Source organism: Vulpes lagopus, chromosome 23 (genome assembly GCF_018345385.1).
Source record: "Vulpes lagopus strain Blue_001 chromosome 23, ASM1834538v1, whole genome shotgun sequence".
NCBI lineage: Eukaryota > Metazoa > Chordata > Mammalia > Carnivora > Canidae > Vulpes > Vulpes lagopus.
In genome coordinates, this window is record NC_054846.1 from 60200599 (window position 1) to 60227763 (window position 27165).

The 27165-nt window shown below is 51.9% G+C and overlaps 1 protein-coding gene across 18 annotated transcripts in view; it reads left to right on the forward strand.

The window, feature by feature from the left end:
- Nucleotides 1–23131: 23131 nt before the first annotated feature.
- Nucleotides 23132–27165, forward strand: part of LOC121481394 (microtubule-actin cross-linking factor 1) — a 334394-nt gene continuing 330360 nt past the window's right edge. For all 18 annotated transcript variants that reach the window (XM_041738684.1, XM_041738691.1, XM_041738688.1 and 15 more), the window contains exon 1: nt 23132–23366. In XM_041738684.1, coding sequence (XP_041594618.1) covers nt 23147–23366 — 220 coding nt within the window. In that variant the 5' untranslated portion in view covers nt 23132–23146. The remainder of the gene's footprint in view (nt 23367–27165) is intronic.

Below are 27165 nucleotides of genomic sequence, written 5' to 3' on the forward strand. Positions count from 1 at the left end.
GTAAAGCTGAGTAAACCAGTTGTTGTTGTTGTTGTTGTTGTTGTTGGTTATTTTTAACTGCAAAACTTAGAACTTTTACTATGCTAATAGAATGTGTGAATCAGGGGATCCCTGGGTGGCTCAGTGGTTTAGCGCGCCTGCCTTCAGCCCAGGGCATGACCCTGGAGACCCGGGATCGAGTCCCACATCAGGTCCCTGCATGGAGCCTGTCTCTCTCTGTCTTTCATGAATAAATAAAATCTTAAAAAAAAAGAATGTGTGAATCACCAAGGAAACGATAGACTATGCAATGTTACCAACTGTGTTTGGTGCAAGAACCCACTTCGGATGAAGCATCGCATGGCCCTAGTGTCCTACGGTACCCAGTTTGGAAAATGAAGGATTAGAACTTTCTTATCCGGAAGGATAGAGAAGAAACTGGAACTGGACAACCGACTTTCATTTACCGGACATTATTTTTATTCAAGGCGTGACATTAGATGTGAGACCAAGTACAAGATCCTGTGTTGGGCCTTGAGGAAGAGTCCAGGATGAAAGAACATGGTCCCTACCGTCTTGGAGCTCACAGCACAGTGAGAGAGCAAATATGGATACAAGTCGTTCAGTGTAGAAAGTACTTGCTCGGTTCCATGGCGTATATGCTCTTTTTCTTTTCTTTTCTTTCTTTTTTTTTTTTAAGAATTTATTTATTTGAGAGAGAGAGAGAGAGAGAGAGTGAGAGTGCGCTCAAGCTGGGAGGAGAAGATCGAGAAGCAGGCTCCCCGTGAGTAGGGTGCCCGGTGCAGGGCTCAATCCCTGGATCCTGGGACCACACATGAGCTGAAAGCAGAAGCTTAACTGGCTGAGCCACCCAGGCGCCCTGCCACAAGGCATATGCATATCTTGTGTGAGCCCGGGGAGGGGAGAAGGCCTTGCTGGCATGGCAGTAGACGTTGTGGTGTCAGGGCACTGGGATGCCACTGTGCCACTCATGTTGACCCTCGAAGAACTAATAGAATTTAGACATGGAGATGCTCCACACATGCCAGAGGGTACTCGAGCTAAAACCTCGAGGTATTTCAGAGCAACCATGCTCAGAATCCCTGGGTTCAAGCCATGGTTTTCCAGTAGAAGGGGAGAAGGGATCATCAGGTGTCCCAGTGTCTCCTGAAGCAGAGGTCCTCATCGTGAAATAGCTTCGGTGGAGTGTTCTGGTGCAACCAAGGAATGTTTAAGAACCACAGGGCCCAAATGTGGAGTAGCCAATGGGGAGCAAAGAGCGACCTAACAGAATAGATGAGATTGATGCGGGAAACAAGGACAGAAGAAAAATTATTAAATTGCCTTACTGGGCAGCCTGGGTGGCTCAATGGTTTAGCACCACCTTCGGCCCAGGGCCTGATCCTGGAGACCCGGGATCAAGTCCCACGTCGGGCTCCCCGCATGGAGCCTGCTTCTCCCTCTGCCTGGGTCTCTGCCTCTCTCTGTCTCTCCTGAATAAATAAATAAAATCTTAAAAAAAAAAATAAATAAATTGCCTTACTGTCTAGAGCCCAGTGACAAAGCCTTGAACCAGGCAGCGTGACGTTCCTCTAGAGACTCCACCGCCTCTGTGTTAATCCTTTGCTAAGGCCACAAGGCAGTCTTAGCCCGACCCCCAGGAGCTGTGAGTCTACTTTAATATATGAAAGTTCCGGGATCCCTGGGTGGCGCAGGGGTTTGGCGCCTGCCTTTGGCCCAGGGCGCGATCCTGGAGATCCGGGATCGAATCCCACATCAGGCTCCCGGTGCACGGAGCCTGCTTCTTCCTCCGCCTGTGTCTCTGCCTCTCTCTCTCTCTGTGACTATCATAAATAAAAAAAAATATATATATATATGAAATATATATATATGAAAGTTTCCTTGGAAACTTCCTTTGTCTCTACCCTGCAAGACACCTGTTGGCGATCATCCCCCAAGCATATGACCCACCGAAGTACATCTGAAGGGTCCTGGGGAAGGTTTTATTAGACAGTGATAAGTGACCCTGTACCAACAATAACGAGGCCCTCAAGGTCCTCAGAGACTTACCCTGTTCCTAACCCCCTCCCAGCTCGAAAGTATGTAAGGGGCCACTCCTCATGACCCCGGTGCAGCTCTTTCTGCCCACAGGTTGTGTCCCTGTGCTTTGATAAAACCACCTTTTTGCACCAAAGACGTCTCAAGAATTATTTCTGGGCTGTTGGCTTCCAACCCTCACGTCCTTCCTACATCAAGATGAGCCATGAACATGAGTGCAGGAGTTTAGTGACACCACCGGGGAGCCCCAGTAGGCTCAGGAGCAAAGGAGTGACATGACCGGAGCTTCAGGGGACTGACCAGGTGGCCTCTGGGAGGGCAAGGAAGGCTAGAGCTCTGTTTCTAGGAGGCACGTGTTGGCCCTCCATCTCTGGCTTGGAGGAAGCAGGGGGAGTCGTGGCGACTGCGGAAGAGCACTGACCTGGCCTAGAGTGGGGGGTGAGCACGCAGAGGAGGGGACGGGGGGAGGCACGCCTGCAGGTAAAGCCCCTGCACCCCATGCGAGGGTGGCCCTGAGGTCCCTGCCTGGCATCCGTCCCACTGTCCATCCCAGGCACCTGCAGGACTCACTTGATTCCAGTGACCATTCAGAGCGACAGTGGCACCTGTCATGTGCAGGCCATAAAGACAGGAGCGGAAATGATGCAGGCCGTGGGTACTTATTATTAATCTACATAAAATTTAGAGGTGCCTGTCTGCCAGCCCTGGCTAGGCGGCCTGGGCTTTTTCTCCTCCTCCTCCTCTCGCTCATTATTACATGGCCAGCCCTCCTGAAAGGTCTCTTTGAGTTGAGTTTCCTCCCCGGTGGCACCAGTGCTTTTGCTTCCCGATGGCACAGAGGGCCGGGCCTGTGGCTCTGGCCAAGGAGAGTGATGCTGTCCCCGGCCGAACACATCCTTGTTGGCAACCCGGGTGGTTTCACCTTTGATCTCCCAAAGACTGACCACGTCAGGGAACCAGGGCTCCTCAGGGAGCTCATGCCCGCCGTCAGTTGTTGGGTTTTGCTTTTTTTTTTTTTTAATTTTTTAAAAAGATTTACTTATTTATTTATTTATTATAGACAGAAAGAGAGAGAGAGGCAGAGACACAGGAGGAGGGAGAAGCCGGCTCCATGCAGGGAGCCCGATGTGGGACTCAATCCCGGGACCCCAGGATCACACCCTGGGCCAAAGGCAGGTCCTAAACCGCTGAGCCACCCAGGGGTTTTGCTTTGTCCAAACAGAGCAAAGAGGTTGTTGCTCCTCATTTCCCGGCTCTGCCGGAAGCAGTGGTGGCTGTTCCTGCACACCGATGGCCCCTGACGTGATGCTCTGGGGACAAGGAGGCGTGAGCATGCAGGCACAGATCAGCGGCTCCCTCTTGGTTTTTCTCTCTCAGGAAGAAGCCAAGTGCACTGGATTGAAGAGAGTAAGCGGCTCATGGGGCCTCGCGTCTCCGAAAGAGTCAGTGAAATCAACAATTTGAAAAATCTCTTCCCTGAGCCCGATTCTGCCCCCCAGCTGCGCTGATAAGTTTGGACACTGACATCACAGACCAGGCAAACAGAACCACTTGTTTGAATCTGTGATGAGAAATGGATCGTTTCTAGGCCTTTCCTTGGGCCCGCTGACACTCCCGGGGTCATCAGTCTGGCTGGAGCTCTTCCAACACAACATTCTTTGCCGTTTGAGAACACAAAGCTGCCTCCCCTCGGGGCTTTACTCTGCAGCCACCAAGAATCCAAGACTTTTGCTGACCTACGTGTTCCTGTGGCCCAACTGGCTCACTGGGTCGCGCTTCCGCAAGGATGGGCTGGGAGCTCAGCCTGGGTCAGGTCATGATTAGGAGCTGTCAAGAGGAGGCATAAGCTAGCTGTTTCCTGAGATGAGAGAGGAGAATTTCTTTTCTTTTTCTTTCTGTTTTTTTCTAAATTAATTATTATTATTATTATTTTATTTTTTTACTGTAACTGCTTAGAACAGTCTGTGCTAGAGCAGAGGGTTTTGTTTTGTGCTGGGAGAGAGAGAACATTTCCACGATGATAAAGCAGCATCCTTTAAGAATCCCCCCTGGGATCCCCGGGTGGCTCAGCGGTTGGGCGCCCACCTTCAGCCCAGGGCGAGATCCTGGGATCCGGGATCGGGTCCCACATGGGGCTCCCTGCGTGGAGCCTGCTTCTCCCTCTGCCTTTCTGCTTCTCTCTCTCTCTGTGTGTGTGTCTCTCATGAATGAATAAATAAAACCTTAAAAAAAAAAAGATCCCGCCAGTGGCTCGTTTTCTGGTGTCCCATCCAGTCTCTGTTGTGGCCAACACTTCTTGGAGATCAAACACAAGTTCTTATACGGAGGCAGCGAGTTCACTCCTACTGCTACTGTAAAGTGAGAACCAGCGATACAACCCTTTCATAGGTATAAATACATTCCCTGGGAGAGGGCAGGCCCTGTGGCAAAGTCATCACGGCCACCCACTCGGCAGTGATGTCCAGCTCCAGCCAGTTGTTACCAAGCAGAAGTGCAGGCCAAGATGACTTGTCTTCCAGTGGTTCGTGAGAAACCAGAAGCCTACTTTTTTTTTTTAAGATTTTATTTATTTATTCATAGAGACAGAGAGAGAGAGGGGCAGAGGGAGAAGCAGGCTCCATGCAGGGAGCCCGACGTGGGACTCGATCTTGGATCTCCAGGTTCAGGGCCTGGGCTGAAGGTGGTGCTAAAGCACTGAGCCACCCAGGCTGCCCAGAAGTCTACATTTTTATGAGAAATGTGTGATTTCTAAATGTTGGTCTTTTTTTTTTTTTTAAGATTTTATTTATTTATTCAGAGAGACACAGAGAGAGAGAGAGAGGCAGAGACACAGCAGAGGGAGAAGCAGGCTCCGTGCAGGGAGCCTGACGTGGGACTCGATCCCGGGTCTCCAGGATCACACCCCAGGCTGCAGGCGGCGCTAAACCGCTGTGCCACGGGGGCTGCCCTAAATGTTCGTCTTAATTTTATTAAAGGATGTCGAACAACTTCCACTTCTGGAACGATGGAACAGACATACTTTTCCCTATTCCTCCTGCAAAGTCTAGCGAAACAGCCGGGATTAGGTTAAGGATCTTGAGATACAATCATCCTGGATTATTTCACTGGGCCCTAAACCCAACCACACGTGTCCTGGTAAGAGATAGAAGAGAAGACACAGACTTACTGGTGAAGGCCATGTGAAGATAGAGATGGACACTGGGCTTATGCAGCCACAAGCCAGGGAATGGGGGAAGCCGGAAGACACTGGAAGACGCAAGGGAGGACCCTCCTTTCAAGTTTTAGGATTGTGAGCATGGCCCTGCTGACACCCGGTTTTAGGACTTAGAGCCTCCAGGTAGGAGAGGATAAATTTCTGTCATTAGAAGCCACCACCAAGCTCTTGATAATTTATTATCACAGCACAAGGAAATAAATATACCAGGGCATACTGTGCATCCCTGAGAGGGACCAAACCCGATACGGCAACAGCTTAGATGAATCTCAAGCTGAGTGAAAAAAAAGCCATCTCAAAAGGTCACACGCTGTATAATTCCATTTAATGTAACATTACTAAAAAAACAAAATTGTAGAGATGGAAGGACGCCTGGGTGGCTCAGTGGTTGAGCGTCTCTGCCTTTGGCCCAGGGCGTGACCCTGGGGTCCCAGGATTGAGTCCTGCATCGGGCTCCCTGCCTGGAGCCTGCTCCTCCCTCTGCCTGTGTCTCTGCCTCGCTCTCCCTGTGTCTTGTAAATAAATAAATAAATAAATAAATAAATAAATAAATAAATAAAATCTTTAAACAAACGAATAACACAATTGTAGAGATGGAAAAGAGGTTGCTAGCTGCCAGAGGTTAGGGATGGTGGGGCGGGGGGAGCATGACTGCAAACGGGCCACACCAGGGAGATCTCTGTGATGATGGAACACACTGTATCTTGATTGTGGCAGTGGTTACATGAATCTAAAAGTGACAAAATGACACAGCTGTCGGGGGGCCTGGGTGGGTCAGTCGGTTAAGCGTCTGATTTGTGGTTTCTGCTCAGATCGTGATCTCAGGGGTCATCAGATCGCGCCCCGCATGGGGCTCCGCACCGAGAGGGAGTCTGCTTGAGATGGTCTCCCTCTGCCCCTGCCCTGCCTCGCGTGCACACCCCCGCTCTCAAATAAATAAATCCATCTTTTTAAAAAATGACAAAGAGGGATCCCTGGGTGGTGCAGCGGTTTGGCGCCTGCCTTTGGCCCAGGGCACAATCCTGGAGACCCGGGATCGAATCCCATATCAGGCTCCCGGTGCATGGAGCCTGCTTCTCCCTCCGCCTGTGTCTCTGCCTCTCTCTCTCTGTGACTATCATAAATAAATAAAAATTTTAAAAAAATGACAAAGAGCTATTTACTTAGATTACCTGTTCATATTCTACAAATGTAAATGTCCTGCTCCTGATGCTGTACTACAGTCACATGAGATGTAACCGCGGGGGGGTGGGGGGGAACTGAGCCAAGGGTGCGTGGAGCTCTTCTGCGCTATCGTTGCAACTTCCTGTGAATATATAATTCTCTCAAAATGAAAGATTCTGGGACCCCTGGCTGGCTCGGTGAGAGCGCCGTGCAACTCTTGACCTCACGGTTGTGAGTTCGAGCCCCACACTGGATAGAGAGGTCACTGAAATTAACTGAAAAACAAAGGAAAAGTTTTTATTTTCAGTTAAATAGCATGAGGGAACTTTGGGGGGGATGGTCGTGTTCTACAGGCTTTGTTTGCGGTGGTGACATAGGTGGATAGAGTTCTCCAAACTTACCGAACCATTTCCTGGAGATGGCCGCATGTCACTGCATGTAGACTATACCCCAATAAAGCATCTTAGGTCCAACAACGACAGCGAAAGAGGGGGCGTCAACAAACTACGCCAGCTTTCAGCCTGAGTTTTTCTAGGCCAAATGTTGGACTATTTCATCTTTTGCCGCCCAGTGCCTTCCAGATAACAACGTGTGTTAGTGAGCACCTGAGTGCCAGGGTGGCACTGTGTCCCCAACCTCTGACAGAGCCTGTTTACCTTGTGTTGGCGAAGAGATAGAGACCCTGGAGCTTCCAGCCTAGTGGAATCACGTGGATCTGCCCTTGCTTACAGGAGCCACTCTCTCCCAGTCCACGGAGCCCGCACATGGAGCCGGCCAACCGTAGGTGATGTTCCCGCCACCCTGGACCGTAAATAGTCAGGACATCCGAGAAGCAAGTCTAGAGGGAGACGATTCTTCTTTCTATCCTTTGAATCGTGATTTCTCTTTCTAGATCCCTCTTGTCTACTAGACTGCGAGTTGGAAGGCAGAGACCTTTCTCCGTTGTTCTCTCTCCTTACTTTGAATTCAGCAGCCACTCAAGAATCCTTTGCCGTTGATGAATTGTAATATCATTTGTTCGGGGAAATACCCAGCTATGCGTGACACGCACGGGAACAAATTTGAAAGTGGACCTATTTTCTTTGCCCAAGACAGAAGGTAAAATACTTAACAGGGAAGCCTCTCCCATCCCAGGCGCCCCGATAGCTGTGTCATTTTGTCACTTTTATTTTTTTTAAGATTTTATTTATTTATTCATGAGAGACACAGAGAGAGAGAAAGAGAGAGGCAGAGACACAGGCAGAGGGAGAAGCAGGCTCCATGCAGGGAGCCCGACATGGGACTTGATCCTGGGTCTCCAGGATCATGCCCTGGGCTGAAGGTGGCGCTAAACCGCTGAGCCATCTGGGATGCCCCTATTTTGTCACTTTTAGATTCATCCCAGATCAGATCAGTGTAGCATCGAAAGAAGCCAAAGACCACTTTTAGGAATAAAGCTTAAAGAAATAATAGCACATGTAAATAAAAATGCACGCAGACGAATATTCATTGCATCATGTTGGGATTTAACACATTGAAAAAAAAAACCCAAATAGTCAAAATGCAATAGATTATTGCATACCCCAAAAGTCATACTAAACAGCCTTAAAGAAATGAGAGGCAGGGGCAGCCCCGGTGGCTCAGCGGTTTAGCGCTGCCTTCAGCCCAGGGCCTGACCCTGGAGACCCAGGATCGAGTCCCACATCGGGCTCCCTGCATGGAGCCTGCTTCTCCCTCTGCCTGTGTCTCTGCCTCCCTCCCTCCCTCCCTCTCTCTCACATGAATAAATAAATAAAAATAAAATCCTTTAAAAAATAAGGAAATGAGAGTCAGACCATGAAAAAGTTATATATTAATAATAAAATGCAGGGGTGCCTGGATGGCTCTATCAGTTAAGCCACCAACCCTTAGTTTTGGCTCAGGTCATGATCTCAGGGTCATGAGATTGAGCCACAAGTTGGGCTCTGTGCTCAGTGCAGAGTCTGCTTGAGATTCTCTTTCCCTTTCCCTCTGCCTCCGCCCCCCATCTCCCTCTCTCTCTAAAAACTAAATAAATAAATCTTTGGGGCACTTGAGTGGCTCAGTCAGTTGAGAATCAGAACTTTGGGTTTTGGCTCAGGTCACGATCTTGGGGTCATGAGATCACACTGGAGTTGGGCTCCGTGCTCAGCAGGGAGCCTGCCTGAGGAGTTCTCTCCCACTGCCCCACCCCCTCCCCCTCTCAAATGAATGAATAAATCTTTAAAAATAAAATGCAAGGCATCTGGGTGCCTGGCTGGCTTGATCGGCGGAGCAAGCAACTCTTGATCTCAGGGTGGTGAGTCTGAGTTCTGTGTTGGGTGTAGAGATTACTTAAAAATAAAATCTTTAGGGGATCCCTGGGTGGCTCAGCGGTTTGGCACCTACCTTTGACCCAGGGCGTGATCCCGGGGTTCCGGCATTGAGCCCCACGTTGGGCTCCCTGCATGGAGCCTGCTTCTCCCTCTGCCTGTGTCTCTGCCTCTCTCTCTCTCTGTGTCTCTCATGAATAAATAAATAGATCTTTAAAAAAATGAAATTATATAAATATATATGAATTTAGGGAAAACCCTGGAAGTACATAATAGCACTAATTGCTTTTCTGAGATTAGAGACAGATTTTTATTTTTATTTTTTTTAAGGTTTAAGGTTTAAGATCACAGTAGACGCCCAACCGCTGAGCCACCCAGGTTCCCCTATAGTAGGTTTTTAAGAAAAGCCCTCTTAGATCCATGAAAACATACGAATTCTCACTCCTCTTAAGAGCAGTGTGAGTAAGGAGGGCATGTGATCCAACAGTGCTGGGTGCTTCACGCAACTGATGAATTACTACGCCCTGCATCTGAGACTAATAATGTATGATATGTTGGCTAATTGAATCTAAATTAAAAAAAAGAGCAGCGTGAGCTGACACGGCACTGGCATTTCATTTTTCACCTGTCAGACTATCAAGGATAAAACATTTCAGTGATATTGTTTTGGCCGGAACGCAATAAGCAGATCTCAGACACTTCTGGAAGGAGTTTACATGGCTGCAACCTCAGGGGTGGGCAGCTTGAAATATCTATGAAAATTATAAGTACACACACCTTTCGACTCAGGGATTTCACCTCTAGAAATCCGTATTTCAGGTATGACATATGCATGAGCCTTGACACTTCCACCGTCCTGCAGCATTGTTTGTAATGACAAAAGATTCGAAATCACCTAAAAGCCCCTCATTATGGTGCCAGTGAAATTAATGTTAATACATCCATATAGTGAAATTACACACAGTCGTTTATAAAGAATACAGCAGCTTTTAAAAAATATATTTTATTTATTCATTCATGAGAGATACAGAGAAAAGGGCAGAGACACAGGCAGAGGGAGAAGCAGGCTTCCTGCGGGGAGCCTGATGCAGGACTTGAACCCAGGACCCTGGGATCACGACCTGAGCCAAAGGCAGATGTTCAACCACTGAGCCACCCAGTGTCCTGAATAAAGCAGCTTTTTATGTGCTTTCCTCTGAATTGATTCTTGTGGCCGAGAAATGCAACGTCTCGATCAGTTTAGGCTGAATTTACAAGATCCCACTGAGTGGGTCGGGGAGTCCCGGACCTGTGACTTTCCTGTAACCAAGCTGCACCTTGGCCAGTTCCAGGCCCTTGCTCCCTGCTTTGCACTGCTTTGTACTCTTGCCTGATTTCATTTCTGGGTGGGTTTTAACCAGCCCTCTCAGTGGCTAGAGTTCATTCATTCATTCATTCATTCAGTAAATACTTATTGCACATTTTTAAAAAAAGATTTTATTTATTTGCTCATGAGAGACACACAGAGAGAGAGGCAGAGACACAGGCCGAGGGAGATGCAGGCTCCCCGCGGGGAGCCTGATGGGGGACTTCATCCCAGGACTCCGGGATCACACCGCAAGCCATAGGCAGATGCTCAACCCTGAGCCACCCAGGCGTCCCTTGCACATTATTTTCCGCCTGATACTGTTCTGGGGGCCGGGCTGGGCTGGGCTGGAGCTGGGGGAGATGCAGCAGGGAGTGAACAGGCACTAGTCGTCGCCTTCATAGAACTTACATTCTCTGGCTCTCCTGGAACCAGTCTCCCCGTAGCTGAGCCCCGGTCTTGGCTGCTGTCGTCCGCAGCCCATCGCCCAAATGGGAACAGATCTGCAAAGCGTCAGCGCTGACACCTGACAGTGTGGCACCGAAGAACGAGGCCAGTTTTTAGAGCTCACTGACTTAGGACAAATCTTTTTTTTTTTTTTTTTAAGATTTTATTTATTTATTCATAGACACAGAGAGAGAGAGGCAGAGGGAGAAGCAGGCTCCATGCAGGGAGCCCGATGCGGGACTCGATCCCGAGTCTCCAGGATCACACCCCAGGCTGCAGGTGGTACTAAACCGCTGCACCACCGGGGCTGCCCCCCCCCCCTTTTTTAAAGATTTTATTTAGGACAAATCTTCCCTCCGGCGCTGTACTGGCTACGAGACCTCGCTGAAGATGCTTCTCCATCCTGAGCCCCAGTTTCCTCATCTGTAAAATGGGATGCTGGCATCACATGGCTTGTAGCCTGGTAAGGACCGATGCACTGTTACCCAGGAAGCAAGGAGCAGAAGCGTCAACACGGAGGGGTTTGCACGTGGCACATGTGTGAGTTTCGGGTGTCAGAGCCCGGAGGCTCGTGCTCTGCTGGGGAGGTAGGTAGACTGAGGCAGCATCCAGGAGCTGGGGCAAGAGAATGGAAGAGAGGGGGCGCCCGGGTGGTTCAGAGGTTGAGCATCTGCCTTTGGCTCAGGGCGTGACCCCGGGGTCCTGGGATCGAGTCCCATGTCAGGCTCCCTGCAGGGATCCTGCTTCTCGCTCTGCCTGTGTCTCTGCCTCTGTGTCTCTCATGAATGAATAAATAAAATCTGAAAGAAAGAAAGAAAGAAAGAAAGAAAGAGGGATCCCTGGGTGGCGCAGCGGTTTGGCGCCTGCCTTTGGCCTAGGGCGCGATCCTGGAGACCCGGGATCGAATCCCACGTCGGGCTCCCGGTGCATGGAGCCTGCTTCTCCCTCTGCCTGTGTCTCTGCCTCTCTCTCTCTCTGTGTGTGACTATCATAAATAAATAAAAATTAAAAAAAAAAAAAAAAGAAAGAAAGAAAGAAAGAAAGAAAGAAAAGAAGAAAGAAAGAAAAGAAGAAAGAAAGAGAGAAAGAAAGAAAGAAAGAAGAAAGAAAGAAAAAGAAAAAAGAAAAAAGAAATAAAAGAGAATGGAAGAGAGTAAAGGACAGGAGGCACTGAGCAGCGGTCCCTAGCCAGAGCACAGGAGCTCAGGGCAGAAGTGGCAGGTGGTGGCAGCCCTGCCAGGGTCCTCTCTGGTCCGGGGGTCTGTGAGGGACGAGCAAAGGGAAGAAAGGGCAGCAGGATGGAGGTGGCCTGCGGGTCCTGCGGTGCAGGGGGCAAAGGCACAGACGCCCGGGAAGGCTGGGGCCCAGGCAGCCGAGGCAGCCGCCACCAAGTCCCCGGACCTACCAACACCCCCGTGGCCTCCCCCAGTACAGCAGGCCCCCCTGCCCTTTGGGAGACCCACACCCTCCGGGACCGTCCTCCCCAGCCTCTCCCTCTCTACTCCTCCTTTCACATCGGTTTTCAGGCCTGCCCAAATCTTTCCCTGCTTAAACCCAAGTGAACAAACTCCAGGTTGTTTAGGTGACACCCCTCCCCCGCCCCAGCATTTCTCCTTCCCTTCACGGCCGACTCTCCATCTGCTTGCTTTCTTTCTTTCTTTCTTTCTTTCTTTCTTTCTTTCTTTTTTAAGATTTTATTTATTTATTCATGAGAGACACAGAGAAGAGAGAGAGGCAGAGACACAGGCAGAGGGAGAAGCAGGCTCCATTGGGACTTGATCCTGGGACCCCAGGATCAGGCCTGGGGCTGAAGGCAGCGCTAAACCACTGAGCCACCCGGGCTGCCCTCCATCTCCTTTTCAGCTCTCTCTGGCCTGGGCCCTACCCTCTGCCTGGCCCTACCCTTGGCCTGGGCCCTACACTCGGCCTGGCCCCTACCCTCTGCCTGGCCCTACCCTCGGCCTGGGCCCTACTCTTGGAGGCCCACGGAGCATGTTCACGCCCACCCCCGGCAACAGGGGAAGACGTGCTGTGCATCGTGGTACAGGCCCTCTTTGTCTCTGGGCCTCTGGTCTGCAAGTGGGAAACTGGAGAGAGAGAGAGCGAGCTGGCTTTCCTGTGCAGCAGAAGCAGGATCCAAGGCCCCACGCTGCTTCCCCTATAATTAGAAACAGTATAATGATAAGGAACATGTGCCCTGCATTTCATGTCACAAAGGGACCGCACATGTTCCCTGCTCAGAGCGCTTCAGTGGTTTCCTGATCCCACTTAGAATAATTCCAGACTGCTTGGGCCCGGGTCCCCTGGGTCTAGCTCCCACCAGCCTCATCAGCATCCCGCCCACTTACCCTCGCTCCTTCCCATGCCTCCTGGCTCTCCTCAAACACACGAACTTATTCCTGCCTCAGCACTCTTGCACTTGCTGCTTCCTTTGCCTGAAACGTTCCTCCCTCTACATCACCCAATTTGGAAACGACCAGCCACATGTGGCTGCTCCAAATTGAGACGTGCTATGACTGTAAAACGCACATGGGATTTTTGAGGACCTAGTTCACAAAAAAAGATGTTTAGGGGCGCCTGGGTGGCTCAGATGCTTAAGCATCTGCCTTTGGCTCAGGGATCACAACCTGATCCAAAGGCAGACGCTCAACCACTGAGCCACCCAGGCGCCGAGAAATCAGGAAGTTATGCTTGGCACCTCTTCCCCCCCGCCCCACTCTACATTTAATTCATCCTTAAGTCCTGTTGCAGCCCTTCCTTTTTTAAGTAAACCCTACCCCCAATGTGGGGCTCAAGTTCATGACCCCAAGATCAAGAATCCGATGCTCTGAGCCAGCCACACACCCCTGTTGATGTACTTTTATTTATTTATTTATTTTCTAAAGATTTTATTTTAAGGTAATCTCTACACCCAACGTGGGGTTCGAACTCACAACCTCAAGATCAAGACTCACACGCTCCAGTGACTGAGCCAGCCAGGTGTCCCTATTGATGCCCTTTTAAAGGTCTTTGTTTGGGTGGCTCAGTTGGTTAAATGTCTGTCTTCGGCTCAGGTCATGATTCTGGGGTGCTGGGATAGAGTCCCACGTTGGGCTTTCTGCTCAGCAGGGAGTCTGCTTCTCCCTCTACCCCTCCTCCCTGCTCACGCTCTCTCTCTAGTAAATAAATAAAATCTTTATATACATATATTTTAAAAAACGGTCTTTGATTCTATGCAATTCTCTCCATCTTCACTATTGTCACTCTTGTCTAGTCTTGTCAGGACAAGTTTAAAATGTCTTTTCATTGGCACCCGTCAGTAGCTTTCTCACACTCAATTTACAAGTTTTCTTCTAGTCTATTCTCCTCCTAGCACCTAGAAATTTTTTTAAAACACCTATTGGACTAAGTCCCTGCCCTGTTGGAAATGTTAGAATGGCTATCATCAAAAAAAAAAAAAAAAAAAAAAAAGAGAGAGAGAGAGAGATAACAAGTGTTGGTGTGGATGTGGAGAAAAGGAAAACTTTGTGCACTGTTGGTGATGATGTAAATGGGTGCAGCCACTGTGGATAAAAGTATAGAGGTTTCTTAAAATATTAAAAATAGAATTACCATATGATGCAGCAATCCCACTTCTGGATATATATCCAACAGAAATGAAAACAGAATCTCAGGGTGCCTGGGTGGCTCAGCCAGTTAAGTGTCTGCCTTTGGCTCAGGTCATGATCTTAGCAGGGAGCCTGCTTCACCCTCTACCCCTACTTGTGCTCTCTGTCAGATAAAGAAAATCTTTTTAAAAAAAAAAAGAAGAAGAAGAAGAAGAAAGAGAACAGAATCTCAAAGAGGTTCACTGCACATTATTCACAGTAGCCAAGATATGGAAATAACCTAAGTGTCCACCAACAGATAAATGGATAAAGAAGATGTGGTATATATGTGCAACAGAATATTATTCAGCCATGAGAAAGAAGGAAGTCCTGCCATTTGAACAACATGGATGGATCTTGAGGGCATTTTGTTAAGTGAAACAAGACAGAGAAAGACCAAGACTGCATGGTATCATTTATATATGGAATAAGCATCCATAACTTTTTTTAAAAAAAAAAAGTCAAAGTTATAGAAACAGAGTGGAAGAGTGGTTGCCAGGGGCTGGAGGGTAGGAGATACAAGGGGGAAAAAAAAGTGTACAAACTTTCAGCTCTAAGATGAATAAGGTCTGAAAAGCTAATGTAATATATGGTGACTATATTTTTTAAAAATATTTTTTTATTTATTTATTCATGAGAGAGAGAGAGAGGCAGAGACACAGGCAGAGGGAGAAGCAGGCTCCATGCAGGGAGCCCGATGTGGAACTCCATCCTGGGTCTCCAGGATCACTCCCTGAGCCAAAGGCAGGCACCAAACTGCTGAGCCACTCAGGGATCCCATATATGGTGACTATAGTTGATAAATTATATTATATACTGAAATTTACTAAGAGTAGAACTTAAATGTTCTCACCCGCCCCCCAAAATTGTGTGTTTGTGTGTGTGATGATGGATGTATTAATTCACTAGATGGAGGGAATTTTTCCACGTGGATGTGATAACCAAATCATCGTGATGTACACTTTAAATATCTTACAATTTTATTGTCAATTATACCTTAATAAAGCTAAAAAAAAAAAAAAACCACCCAAACAACTCAACCCTCCAATTACTTCACATGGAACTTGAGAGAATCTAAAATCCAATATTCTCTGTAATTTCTCCTAACTACTTCTCAAGCCTTATTTTGGGACAACTGACCCCCTAGTGCTCTTCATACCAATTATTCTGAACTTCTTTCAATTTCTTGAGCATTAGATACTCTCCCTCCACTTCAGGTCTTTGTACATACTGATCCATACTGATCTCTCTGCTGGTAAGTCTCTTCCTCTGCTGTTCTCACTTCAATGATCCACTCAGTCAAGCTCATTCATTCAGCAAGTGTCTATGCAAGCTACCATGTGCCAGGCACTGTAGGGATACAGCAGTGAACAGCACAGACAGCCTCCTCACTCTCCTGGAGCATGCTGGTGGGGGAACAGAAGAGAAACAGGTAGGACGCCTGGGTGGCTCAGTGGTTGAACATCTGCCTTTGGCTCAGGGCGTGATCCTGGGATCCTGGGATCAGGTCCCACATCAACCTCCCCGCAGGGAGCCTCTCCCTCTGCCTATGTCTCTGCCTCTCTGTGTGTCTCTCATGAATAAATAAATAAAATCTTAAAAAACAAAAGAAAGAAAGAAGTAAACAAATAGGCAAGATAATGACAAAGTGATAACTGTTACAAAGTAAATAAAAATGTTTAACGGAGGTGGTTACTTTAGATGGGTAGTCAAAAAAGGCCTTTTTTAGAGGGTGAATTTTTTTCTAAATATTTTATTTATTCATGAGAGACGCACAGAGAGAGGCAGAGACACAGGCAGAGGGAGAAGCAGGCTTCCTGAGAAGAACCCGATGTGGGACTCGATCCTAGGGCCCTGGGATCATGACCTGAGCTGAAGGCAGACTCTCAATCACTGAGGCACCCAGGTGTCCCTTTGAGGGTGTATTTTAAGCTGAGTCCTGGACAATGAAAAGGACACCAAGTATGCAACATTTTAGTTTTTTTTTTTTTTTTTTTTTTTTTTTTAAGTAGGCCTACTCCATGGCCCACATGGGTCTTGAACTCATGACCCCAAGATCAAGAGTCCCTTGTTCTACCCACTGAGCCAGCCAGGTGCCCCAATCATGTAACATTTTAGAGAAGGGAATTCCAGGCAGCTAAGACAGCTTGGCAAAGCCCTAAAATGAGAATGAGATTAGCTTGTTAGAGCAACAGGAAGAAGGTCCGATATGTTGGAATCCAGTGAGCCAGGGGTCTTGAGATGAGGTCTAAGCCAGGACCAGATCATTATGGATCTTTATAAGGAGTTTATATTTTATTCTAAGTGCAGGTTGGAACTGCACTGTGGGGGGTGACATGACATGATTTATGGTTAAAAAGGCTCACTCTAGGCTGCTTCAAGGATTGAAGTGGGTGGGAGCAAGAGTGGAAACTGGAAAATCATTCAGAAGGCGAGTGCAGTTGTCCAGTGAATGACAGATGAAGGTGGTCACGGAGGGAGGAAGTGGATGCGTTCAGCATACATTCCGGAGGTGGCTTGTCAGCTTTTCCTGATGTGGAAGACAATGAGAGAAAAATCAATGGAAACTCCTAGATCTTTGACTTGAGTATGTGTGTAGGTAGTGGGGCCATTTTTCTGCGATGGCAGAGATGGGGAGGAGCAGTGTTGCAGCTGGTAGGGGCGGATATCAAGAGCTCCATATGGGACACTGTGAGCTTGAGATATCCAGGGTGGGGGGGATGTCAAGGAGGCAGTTGGATATGAATCTGGGGCTGGGAGGAGATACAGATGGGATACAAATGTGGATGTCATCAGTGTCTGGTTGTGAGGAATCACCTCGTGAATGGTGGGAGGGAATGTTCTAGGCAGAGCTTAGAAATCTTCATAGTCCCTCCTAGTTTGGGGATTCTGTGCTCTTTCCTCTGGATAGCTTTACTTCACACCTTCCATTGGACACCTGTCTGATTCCAAAGGGTCCAGAGGAATCGGCTGGGATAAAGGGTAATAGTGGAAGAAAAAGCCAGTAGGGAAGATGTAGATAGGCGACCCGAAGAGTTTCCATTTAAGTAAAGACCTAGAAAGACAAAGATGGAAGTTCTGGTAAGATTATCCAGCCTCAAGTTTCCAGGAAGTGTCCCTGTGGTGTGCTTCATCCCAGGGTGCCCCGTACTTGCCCCATCTCCACACCATCAGCTGAAGCATAATTGCCCTTTTGCTTGTCTGTCCCCCCACCCAGACTGTGAGCAGCATGAGAACAGGGGCTATGCCTGTGTGATTTGGTTCTGAACCAGCAGCACAGCACAAAGCTGGGTGCTTGGCACTGATTCCATGCTTAATTAGTATTTGCTGAATGGATAGATTTGAGAGTGAGTGTCATTCTCCTGATGTGGCTGCAAAGCTAGGGGCCTGAGCCACAGTCTGAGGCCAAGTTCAGGACTCCAAATAGTCCTAGGGAATAAGTTGTTTTGGTGCCCCTCCAAGGAGAGAACTCTGCCCAGGTGTCTGGGTGTGGGGTTCCCTACTTCCAAGGCCACCGATTTCTGTGGGGGGATTAGCAGAGGCCTTCAGTTGGCGAAATGGGGGACAGTCGAGGGAGCACTTCCCAGCCCCAGAGGACATTGTAGAAGGGAAATATTCCTAAGTGCCCCTTCTACCATCCTGCAAATCCTCAAGGACAAAGACCTGATCAGATTCCCTTCCGTGTTCCCAACACGTCGCAGAACTGTCCCCAGCACATAGTATTCCTCAATAAAAGATTGCTGAAATGAATTGAAGCCTAGTAGCCCAAGGTTACTGGCCAGCTGCCAGCTGCAGAAAGCTTGGCAAATCTTACCAGCAGCTCAATCCCAGGGTAGCACTGTTGGAGCTAGAGCCCCAGGGAGACACAGCTGAATGTCCTAGGTCCTAAGTCCGGAAGCCTCTGGAAGCTCCACCTTCTCACAGCCCACAGCATGAATAATTCAGGGCAGGATTGGTGGTCAGTTTTGGGAAGGACAATGAGGTTGAGAAGAGGCAAAGCTTCCGATGCTCTCCAGTCAGAGAGGCCCGGACTGCAGGCTTCCCGGGTGGTTAGACGGCCCTGCCTCACGAGCTCTCTGCAGCTGGGCCTGTCTGTGTAGCGCCAAGCTGCGGGACACAGGTCCCAGCAGACACTCAGAGTCATACCCAGCCACCGGCACTCTGGCTACATCTTCCGCTTGGCACCCATGGTTCCCCTCTCACCCCAGAAGGGTTTTTGCACTTCTGCTTCTGCCTCAGGGTTTCTCGGCCCATCCCCACAGGAACTCTGGAACTGGGCTGCAGAATTCTCCAGGGCTGAGGCCTCTGCAGGGTCCTGGGGAGAGATGTCCCACATGGGAGCCTGCACCACCGGCCCAGCTATGCTATAGGTTACCTTTGGGGACCTCCTGACCTTTCTCTGGAAGCCTCAAAGGTACCTGTGGTCCAACGGTAAAGAACCTTTGGCTGAATCAGAGGACTTTGGTTCTTTGCCTTGGCTTCAGACAGTAGAGAGCAGTGGTTACAGCGTGAGATTTTGGAGACAGGCCTGGGCTCTAACCCAACCCCAACACAGCTTGCTTTGTGGGCACCAGCAAGTCATTTAACCTCTCAAAGTCTCTGTTTCCTTATCCTGAAATGAGAATAAAAATACCTTCGCGCAGCATACTGGGGAGGATTTAACAAGATCATATACACAAAATGCTTGGGGCATTGCCTAGCACTTAGTAGAAACTTGGTACTGGTGGTTCCTTTCCTTTATTTAACATAAGAATGCTTGCAAACAGAGATCTAGAAGGTTTCAGTGGGTGGAAATCCCCCCTTCCCATCCCCACCGTCCCTTCTCGAGATCAGAGCCTCACTACCCTTTGCTGGGACTATTGCAAGAGTCTTCGGCATAACCATCCATGCCCATCTTGTGCCTGTCCTTGGGTCACTGTCATTCTGCTTTCCTTCCTTCCTTGGCTGCTCATAACCATTTGATTTAGACCAAAATTTCTTGGCTTGAAGTTGAAGGGCCTGTACATTGATCCCACCCACATTTTCCTAACCTTTACAGTGAAAAAGAACCCAGGATGTGGAGTCTGAGGACACGGATTCCAGTCCTGAATTGGCTACTTTCTTCCTAGATGACTGAGTGAATTATCTAGTCTCAGCTTTTCTACATCCAGAAATTAAAGATCATCATACTGCCTTGAGGGGGGGCAGTGTGATTTCTATCCTCTATCTTTACTGTTATGTCAGTGGAGTCCATGGGAAGGGACCAGGTGCATCTTGCTTATCACTGTATTCTTAGCATGGAGCCCAGGGCCTGGCACATGCCAGATGGTCACACATATTTGTTGAAAGAATGAATGAACAGGATCGTGAGGACTGGCTACGGCATGACCTGGGGAAAGCACCTTGCTGGTCCTTGCTGGTCCTTGCATGGTCCCCCCGGGGGCACACCCAAATTGTAGTGTCGCTATTGGGATTACTAGTGGAGTGACTTGGGGCAGGTGCCCTCCCGTCTCCGAAGATAGTCACTTATCTGTACCCTGACGGCACTGAAGGCATTTCTTATTTTCTGTATTACTAGGCGCGGAGCATGCAGAAGCAGCTCAATAAATGTTTTCTCAGTAGATGAATGAAGCCTCTTCCGGGGCTCTGAACGGGGCTGGTGCTCCCGGGGCCTGGATCCCCTCTGCCCTTTACCCCGTGGGGAAGATGGGGCCTCCTCCCGGGCCCTCCTACGTGCAGATCCAGGAGCTCCCGGGCCCTCCTACGTGCGCACGGCTTGGGCGCTCTCCGGGAGCGGGAGCGGGAGCGGGAGCGGAGGCCCAGGCGCAGGGAGAGAATGTGGGTTTGGGGAAAGCGGGCGAAGGCGGGGCGGGCAGGGGAAGGGGCCCATCGAGCACCGGGTCCGGGCTGAGAGGCAGCCGGGCAGCCTGGGACGGCGACCGGGGGCCGGCGGTGAGGAGCTTCACGCGGGCGGCGGGCTCCCGGGTGCAGGGGCGCGGGAGCAGCGGGGGAGGAGTTGGCCCGGGGACCCCGCGGCCGCACCCCAGGCGTTGGCGGCGGGAGGGAGCGGGGCCGCGGCCGGGCAGGAGCGCGCGGGGAGCGCAGGCGGCGGCCGCGGGTGGGGTGCGGGGCGGGGCGGGGCGGGGCGGGGGGAGCGCGCGGCGGGGGGCGGGGGGCGGGGGGCGGGGGGCGGCGTCGGCGCCGGGGGTGGGGGAGCGGGTTGGGCGGCTGCGCCGGCTCCGCTTCAGCCGCTGCCGCTAGGGCGCGGGGGGCGGGGGGCTCGGCGCCGCGAGCTCGGCCATTGTGGGAGCCGCTCCCCTCGGCTCCGCCGCGCTCCAGCCCCGGGCGCGCCCCGCCGCCTTCGCCTTGGCGCTGCCGCCGGCCGCGTCCCCGGCTCCGGCTCCGGCTCCGGCTCCGGCTCCGGCTCCCGGGGTAAGGCGCGGCCGCGGGCGGGCGGGCTGACAGCGCGGGCATCGCGGCCGCCGGGCCTCGCACCTGCAGCCCCCGGGCCCGGGCGGGGGCGCCGAGCGCGCGGGGGCGCGGGGAAGTGGGCCAGCGGGAGGCGGCTCTCCGGGAGGAGGGGAGCCGAGCCCTCGGGGCCGGGCCCGGCAGCTGCGGGCGGGGCCGGGGGGCCGCGGAGGGCGCTGCCCGCCCGGGGCCCCGCCGCCGGCCCCCGCGGTCGCGCATCCGCATGGCGCGGCCCCGCTCTTTGTCAGCCGCGCGCGGCGGGCACGCGGACCCACCCGGGCTCGGGCTCCGGCTCGGGCTCGGGGCGCGCCCCTCCCCCGCGGCGGGCGGCGGGCGGGGGCGGGGGCGGCGGCGGGCGAGGGGCCCGTCGGCCTCGGGGGCGGGGCGGCCGCGGGCGCCGGCGGCGACTCGGGAGCCCGAGGGCCGGGAGGGCGCCCGGAGGTCACGCAGGTGCGGGCGGGGCGCGCGGGGCGGGGAGGGACGGTCGCGGGGAGCGGGGCCGGGACGCGCCGGCCTTTGTAGTAAATGGGCGTCTCGGGCAGGGACGCGGTTCGGGCGTGAAGCAGGTGGCCCGGGAGGAGGGGCGTTTTCCGGGCGGGGCCGACGCCGGGGGAGGAAGCGCGGCCCGAGCCTCCGCCGACCCGGCGGTACAGGTGGGGGGGCGGGGCGCGGGGGGCGGGCGGGGGCGCGCGCTGGGATGAAAGGCGAGGCTGCGCCCGCCCGGGGACCTTTCCCCTGCCTTCTGTGGCCGGTCCCGGCTGACGTTCCCTGGGAACAGGGCCCCGCAGGCTCCTGGCACAGGAGGTGCTCTGGCGGCCCGTTGGGTCTGCTCCAGGCTGCTCGGAGGCTTCCCGCAACCGTTGATGTTTCTTTTGTTATCTCTTCACATTCTGTGCTTCTGGTGGGAATCTGCCCATGGCCCGGGAGCCTGTCCCTGGCTCTTGCTGCCTCCAGGCCGAGGTTCCCAGGTTCGGGGAGGAGCTGTGCCCAGAGAGCCATGGGGTCCAGGCATTTGGGCCACCCCAGGGTCTCCGCGCAGCCCTGTGTGCAGGCATTCCCCCTACGGGAGAGTCGGCAGTCTGCTGCCCACCTGGCCCCCAGAGCCCGAGTTAGAGCTGGTTAGCTGAGCAGGATTTGGGGCCTGCAGGGAGGCTGGCAGCTGAAGGCATGCACCATCCAGGCTCCGGTGAGGCCGGCGGGGTGGTCGGCCACGTGTAGCAGATGGTTCTGGGAAGTGAGCTGGGCCTGGCGGAGGACCGGCTGCCCAGTCTGGCTGGTGGTGGAGTCCAGCAGGCCCCAGAGTGGTTGTGTTTTCATTCAGATCTCTCCACTAGCCGAACGGACTTTCTGTACCACCCTCCCCACCCGGTGCTGTGCCACTTATTTCCACAACAGCCCCTGGAATAAGCAAATGAACCTTTTATCTCGTGCCTATTGTGTGCCCTGTGTAGGGCCAGCCAGTTTTGTATCTGCATTTCACTATGTTCTTGAGAAATCGTCGCAGGTGAGATATTAGGTCCATGTTGCAGATGAGGAAACAGAGTCCCAGAGAGGCAAATGACTTGCCCCAGAGCACACCAGTTGTAAAGTGGCCAGACCAGAGTTTATACGCGGGCTGGTCTACTTGGAGCACTTTTCCTAATAGACTGGCTGGAGATGGAATGGGAGAAATGTAAAATTTCTGTCTATTCTAGCTCATGCTTTGTTTCGTGCCTGATAGTGAGATCGTGTTTTGGCTTTTTGAAGATACTTCCCATCTGCTGCCCCATTATATCCTTACAGCATTCCTGGGAGGTGGGTCGCACAGGAATATAATAGATGCTGTTTATTAAGTGCTTATTGGACACTGCGCACTGTTCAGCGCTTTCCCGGCAGGATCTCATTCGTACCTTGCATACAACCCTGTGAGGTGAAGATGCTGAGGCTCAGAGTTCAAATGGCTTCCCCAGGGGAGAACTTGAATCCATGTCCTCCAATTTGTGGGACTTGAAAGCTTCAAATGTAGCAACTAACAAGAATAGTGGTTACTAGTAATAGGAGCTTTCACAGAGCATTTGCAGCTTTATTTATTTTAAAGATTTTATCTATTTTGAGAGAGTCAGGGTGGAGGGGGAGGGGCACAGGGAGAGGGAGAGAGAACCTCCAGCAGATTTTCTGCTGAGTGCAGAGCCCAATTGGGGGGGGGGGGGCGGCAAGACACCACAACCCTGGGATCATGACCTGAGCCAAAACCAAGAGTCAATGAACTGCACCACTTAGGCGCCCTCAGAGTTTTCAGATTTATAAACACCTTCTCGTAGGTTGCCTCATGGTATTTCTCTTAAGCACCGTGAATTGGTTTTGCTGTGTATTCTCATCACCCCATTTCCCAGATGAAGAAACTGAGATTCAGAGAGGTGAAGAGGTCAAGCCAGTGGCAGAACTAGGACTAGCACCTGCTTCCCAAGTCCCTGTGTACCTTATGCGACCCCTTCGTCGGTTCACCTGCACTCCTCTCTCCTACAGATCACCTGTCCCTGGGCTCCCAGGCCCTCCCACCGCAGCTCCTGCCTGGGCGATGTCTTCCTCCGATGAAGAAACGCTCAGCGAGCGGTCCTGCCGGAGTGAGCGGTCCTGCCGGAGCGAGCGATCGTACAGGAGCGAGAGGTCAGGGAGCCTGTCCCCATGTCCCCCAGGGGACACCTTACCCTGGAACCTGCCGCTACATGAGCAGAAAAAGCGGAAGAGCCAGGACTCGGTGCTGGACCCTGCTGAGCGGGCTGTGGTCAGAGTTGCTGGTAAGAGAGGCCCGAGTGAGTGGTGGTGGGAGGCGAGGGGACAGTGGGCCAGTGTCCCCCAGCTGGGGGCCAGTAGTGGAGGGGTCCTGCTGGTGGCGGGGAGGCTCTGACAAGCCAGCTGGAATACAGTTTGGTATTATTACTGTTGGAAAGATGATGGAATAACGTTAAGGGAAAGCCAGAGGGAGTAGCATCTGCTACTCGTCATCCCTGTGAGCTAGCAGGGGACCTGTTTCCATTTTTGCACCTTCTCTGTCTTGCCCTCACGCCATTGCCTTCATGGCTTACATGCCATTCTTGAATCTGACTTTTTTCGCTTACTCTTATATCCAAACGATTTTCCACATTACACCTTAGGCTTTCGAATTACCATTTATAAAGGCTGTGTTAACATTTCAGGATTTTAAAAATCCTACTCATTTTCTAGTGCCCTCCCCTTTTCTTTTCATCATAATAGATGGTGCTGCAGAGAACATCTTGATGATTAATAACACTTGACTTCTGTCGAGTTATTTCCTTGGAATAGGTCCTTGGAGAGGGCAGTTTCAGTCGCATAGCTTTCTGAAAATGTGGTGCGCGCTTACCCTTCCTGCTGTCGAGGCCTGGGGTCGCCCACTCCCGTGGGAGATGCCCGCTTCGGCTTTGCCAGTGGTTCGGAGTGCGGCCTAGGCAGTCAGAGGTGCTGGAGGGAGGCCCTGCCCTCGAATGGCTCTTGTCCTGTGTGAGAGCCTCTTTCCTCGGCTCAGGCTGCTTCCCCTTGCAGAGCTGCCTTGAGGAGGAGATGAGATGCATAGGTCAAGCTCTCAGCGGAGGGCGGTGTTGCGAAGCGCTCTGCGGCTTCCTCGGAGGCCTTCCAGAGCCGCCTGGGTGGGTTGTGCTCAGCGTCCCCGCAGCCTCCGGGCCAGAGTGCAGAGGCAAAGCCAGACAAAGCAGTGCCAGCAGCTTCGTTCGGTGACATCACCGGCTTTCATTCCATCACCAAGGCCTGTCCTGCTCCCTCTTTTGAGTCTCTCGACCCCCTGCTCGCCTCTGCTTTGCCGCTTTGCACCTGGACCCTCCAGCCTGCCTCTGGCACTTCTCTTCCTCCAGTCTCGCCCCACCTCCATGCGACTCATAAGAGTATTTTGCTCCAAAATGCGAACCTGATCCTGTTTTTACTCAGTGCTTGTAAGCCTTCTTTGGCTCTTCCTTGCCTGTGGAATGGGGCCCCTGGAATCAGGCCCCTCCTGAGCTTCACCTTCTGTTATCTCTGCCTCTAAGCACCTTGCCATTCTGAGCTGTACCTTGAACCCCAGAGGTGTGCGGCTTGCAGGCTCAGACCTCCGTGCTTTAGCTTTCTTCTGTGCAAGGCACTGGGAAAGTACCTCCTCGTCTGCCCCCCGGCCCTCCAGGGGTACGCAGAGCTCCCTCCTCTGCCCTCGCTCTGCTCCCATGTTCATACTTTTCCCTCCCCTGCGTTCCCTTGTAGAGCATGGCACTTACCTCCTCAGGGAACCTGTCCCTCCCTCAGGACTGTCAGCAAGGCCTGACTGCCTCTTGCTTATGGTTTTGCCCCCAGCTACTTGCATGGGGCCTTGTGCATGTTGGAGATCAACCAGCCCTGAATGACTGAATGAATGCAGGGAGCGTTTAGAGGAGAATAGGTGACATATTGTGCTCCAGGGACAGGCAGTGGGCTGGAGTGGAGTGCTAGGTAGGGAGAGGGTTATGTGGACTCAGGTCAGGATGGAGGGGTTTTAGCAAAGAGTCACTTTCCAAGGAGGAGACCTGGAAGGCAGGTTGGAGACCTTGCACTCCTGTGAGTGATAGGAAGCTCTCGGACAAAGGTCTTCAGTCCTTCTCAAGACCTTTGGGCCTGTCACCTTAGCCAGTCCATGGAGTTTCACAGCTGTCTGTAGGATGCTGGAAGGGCTTTGCTTGTTTCCAGCCTGGAGGGGCCCCGACCAAGGGGTCTCAGGACCCACAAAGCTCTCGTTCTCCTGAAGGCAGCCTCCTCCTCCCTCCTTATGCCCTCTCGTCCCATCTGCCACCACATGTCCACACCTATAGGTCCCTTTGTGATGATTTCCCCTTCCATTCTGCTCTCAGGGGTCCCACAGGATGATTTGCCTACCGTTTAACATTCCCAATCTAGACCAGAAGTGGAGTGGACTTGAGGGGGCTTCAGACCCAGGCAGAGTGCCTAAAGATGCTGCTGGGTCAACCAAGCAGAGGGTTGGCGGGCGCTGGGTTGTGTTTCAGCATCCATGCTGATCTTCTGCACCTCCTGATGCTGCCAAATGACAGTCTTGAGGAGGGGGCTGGGCCGGTGAGGCTGAAAATGTGGAGACTGTCATAGTTAAAAATAACTTGTGTGCTGCAGTTAGGCGTGTTTCGTTAGCAGGAGAGGAGCGAGGCAGCAGAGAAGAGGCGGGACTGCTGTTTCAAGGCCTGGCTGAAATCTCGCTGTGATTTTGGAATGTGGCGGGGGCTCTTCCAGGGTTATTTAAAAGGCAGCCCGACTTCTGCAGGGACTGCTTCCTGTGAGGTGCAGGAAGGGCACGCCTGGGAGCCCCCCGGGTGCTCTGAGGCTCTCTGAAGTTACAGCTCTCATGCTGGGAGGAAGTGAAGTCAGTCTTGCACTGGAAGCCAGCGGTGGCCCATGCAGTTTTCTCCTCCTAGGGGTCTGGGTGGGAAGCCATGAGGTGGTGTCTGAATCAGTCTCACCAAACACAGAGTCCTCCCTCCTTTCCTGGCCCCATTCAGTGTCCTGGGCTTCAGAGGCCTGATGGGGGCCCCTGCTGGCCACACGTGTCACACTGGAGAGGCCTGTGAGGGCTGAGAAATCTGCTGATCTTATTCTACAAAGTCAAAACAGGTCCTAGGGGTTCCACACAGGCCGAAACCCAATTCTTCCCATCCGCATCTTTCCCGCCTGTTTCTCTCTCTTCTTTGCCATCCCTATTCTCAACTCCTTAAGCCTGGCCACTTTCAGGAACAATAGTCCATTAGCAAGAAAGCCTGTTTCTGTGGATCAGTGTTTTGGTTTGCATAGGATTTCCTTAGCTGAGTTAGGGAGGATGCGTGTTAGGATCTGAGCCCCCCCCCCCCCCCCCAAAAAAGGATCTGAGGCTCAGAGGATTTGGACACCTGGCCTGCAGTCAGACCCAGGTAGCTACAGATCCTCTGACTCTGGGAAACACCGCTACTGCCATTTCCTTAGGCAACGTGTGGCAACTAGGCTAAGCCGAATCTTCTGCAGGTGATAATAATAAAAAGATGAGTTGGTGGTCTCCAGACTCACCTGAGAGCCCTTCTGGTCACTTCTAGGAGAGGCCTCAAGGTCCGGGCCTATAAAAAGGCAGAGACAAAGATCTCCGAAACTTTGCCTCTTTGAAGACCTCTGGCTTCTGTTGTGGGTGAACAGCAATCGTGATACCCTTCCTCGTCGTTGGGGGGCAACAAGGAATGGGAGGGACTGGGGAAGGTATTCTAGCAAGAGCATAAGCCCACAGGAGAGGACAGAAGGGGCTTGTGGGGAGCACCCCTCCCTGGTGGGGGGCGACTATGGGTGCAGGGCGGTGTCACACTGTCTCGCACTGTACGATTCTAGGGGGCGCCATTCATGCTTTTCATCATTGTGGATTTGTATATTTATTATAACAAGTTTCCTGCAGATGGCGGTAAAGTGTCTGGAAGAAGGGGCTGGGCTGGGTGCGGGAGGAATTCACCGTCCACTTATCAGTCCACTTATCAGTCGGGTATTCATCTCTCTAACATCACAGCATCAGGGCCCTCCCTGTTCTTGGCATTCACATGC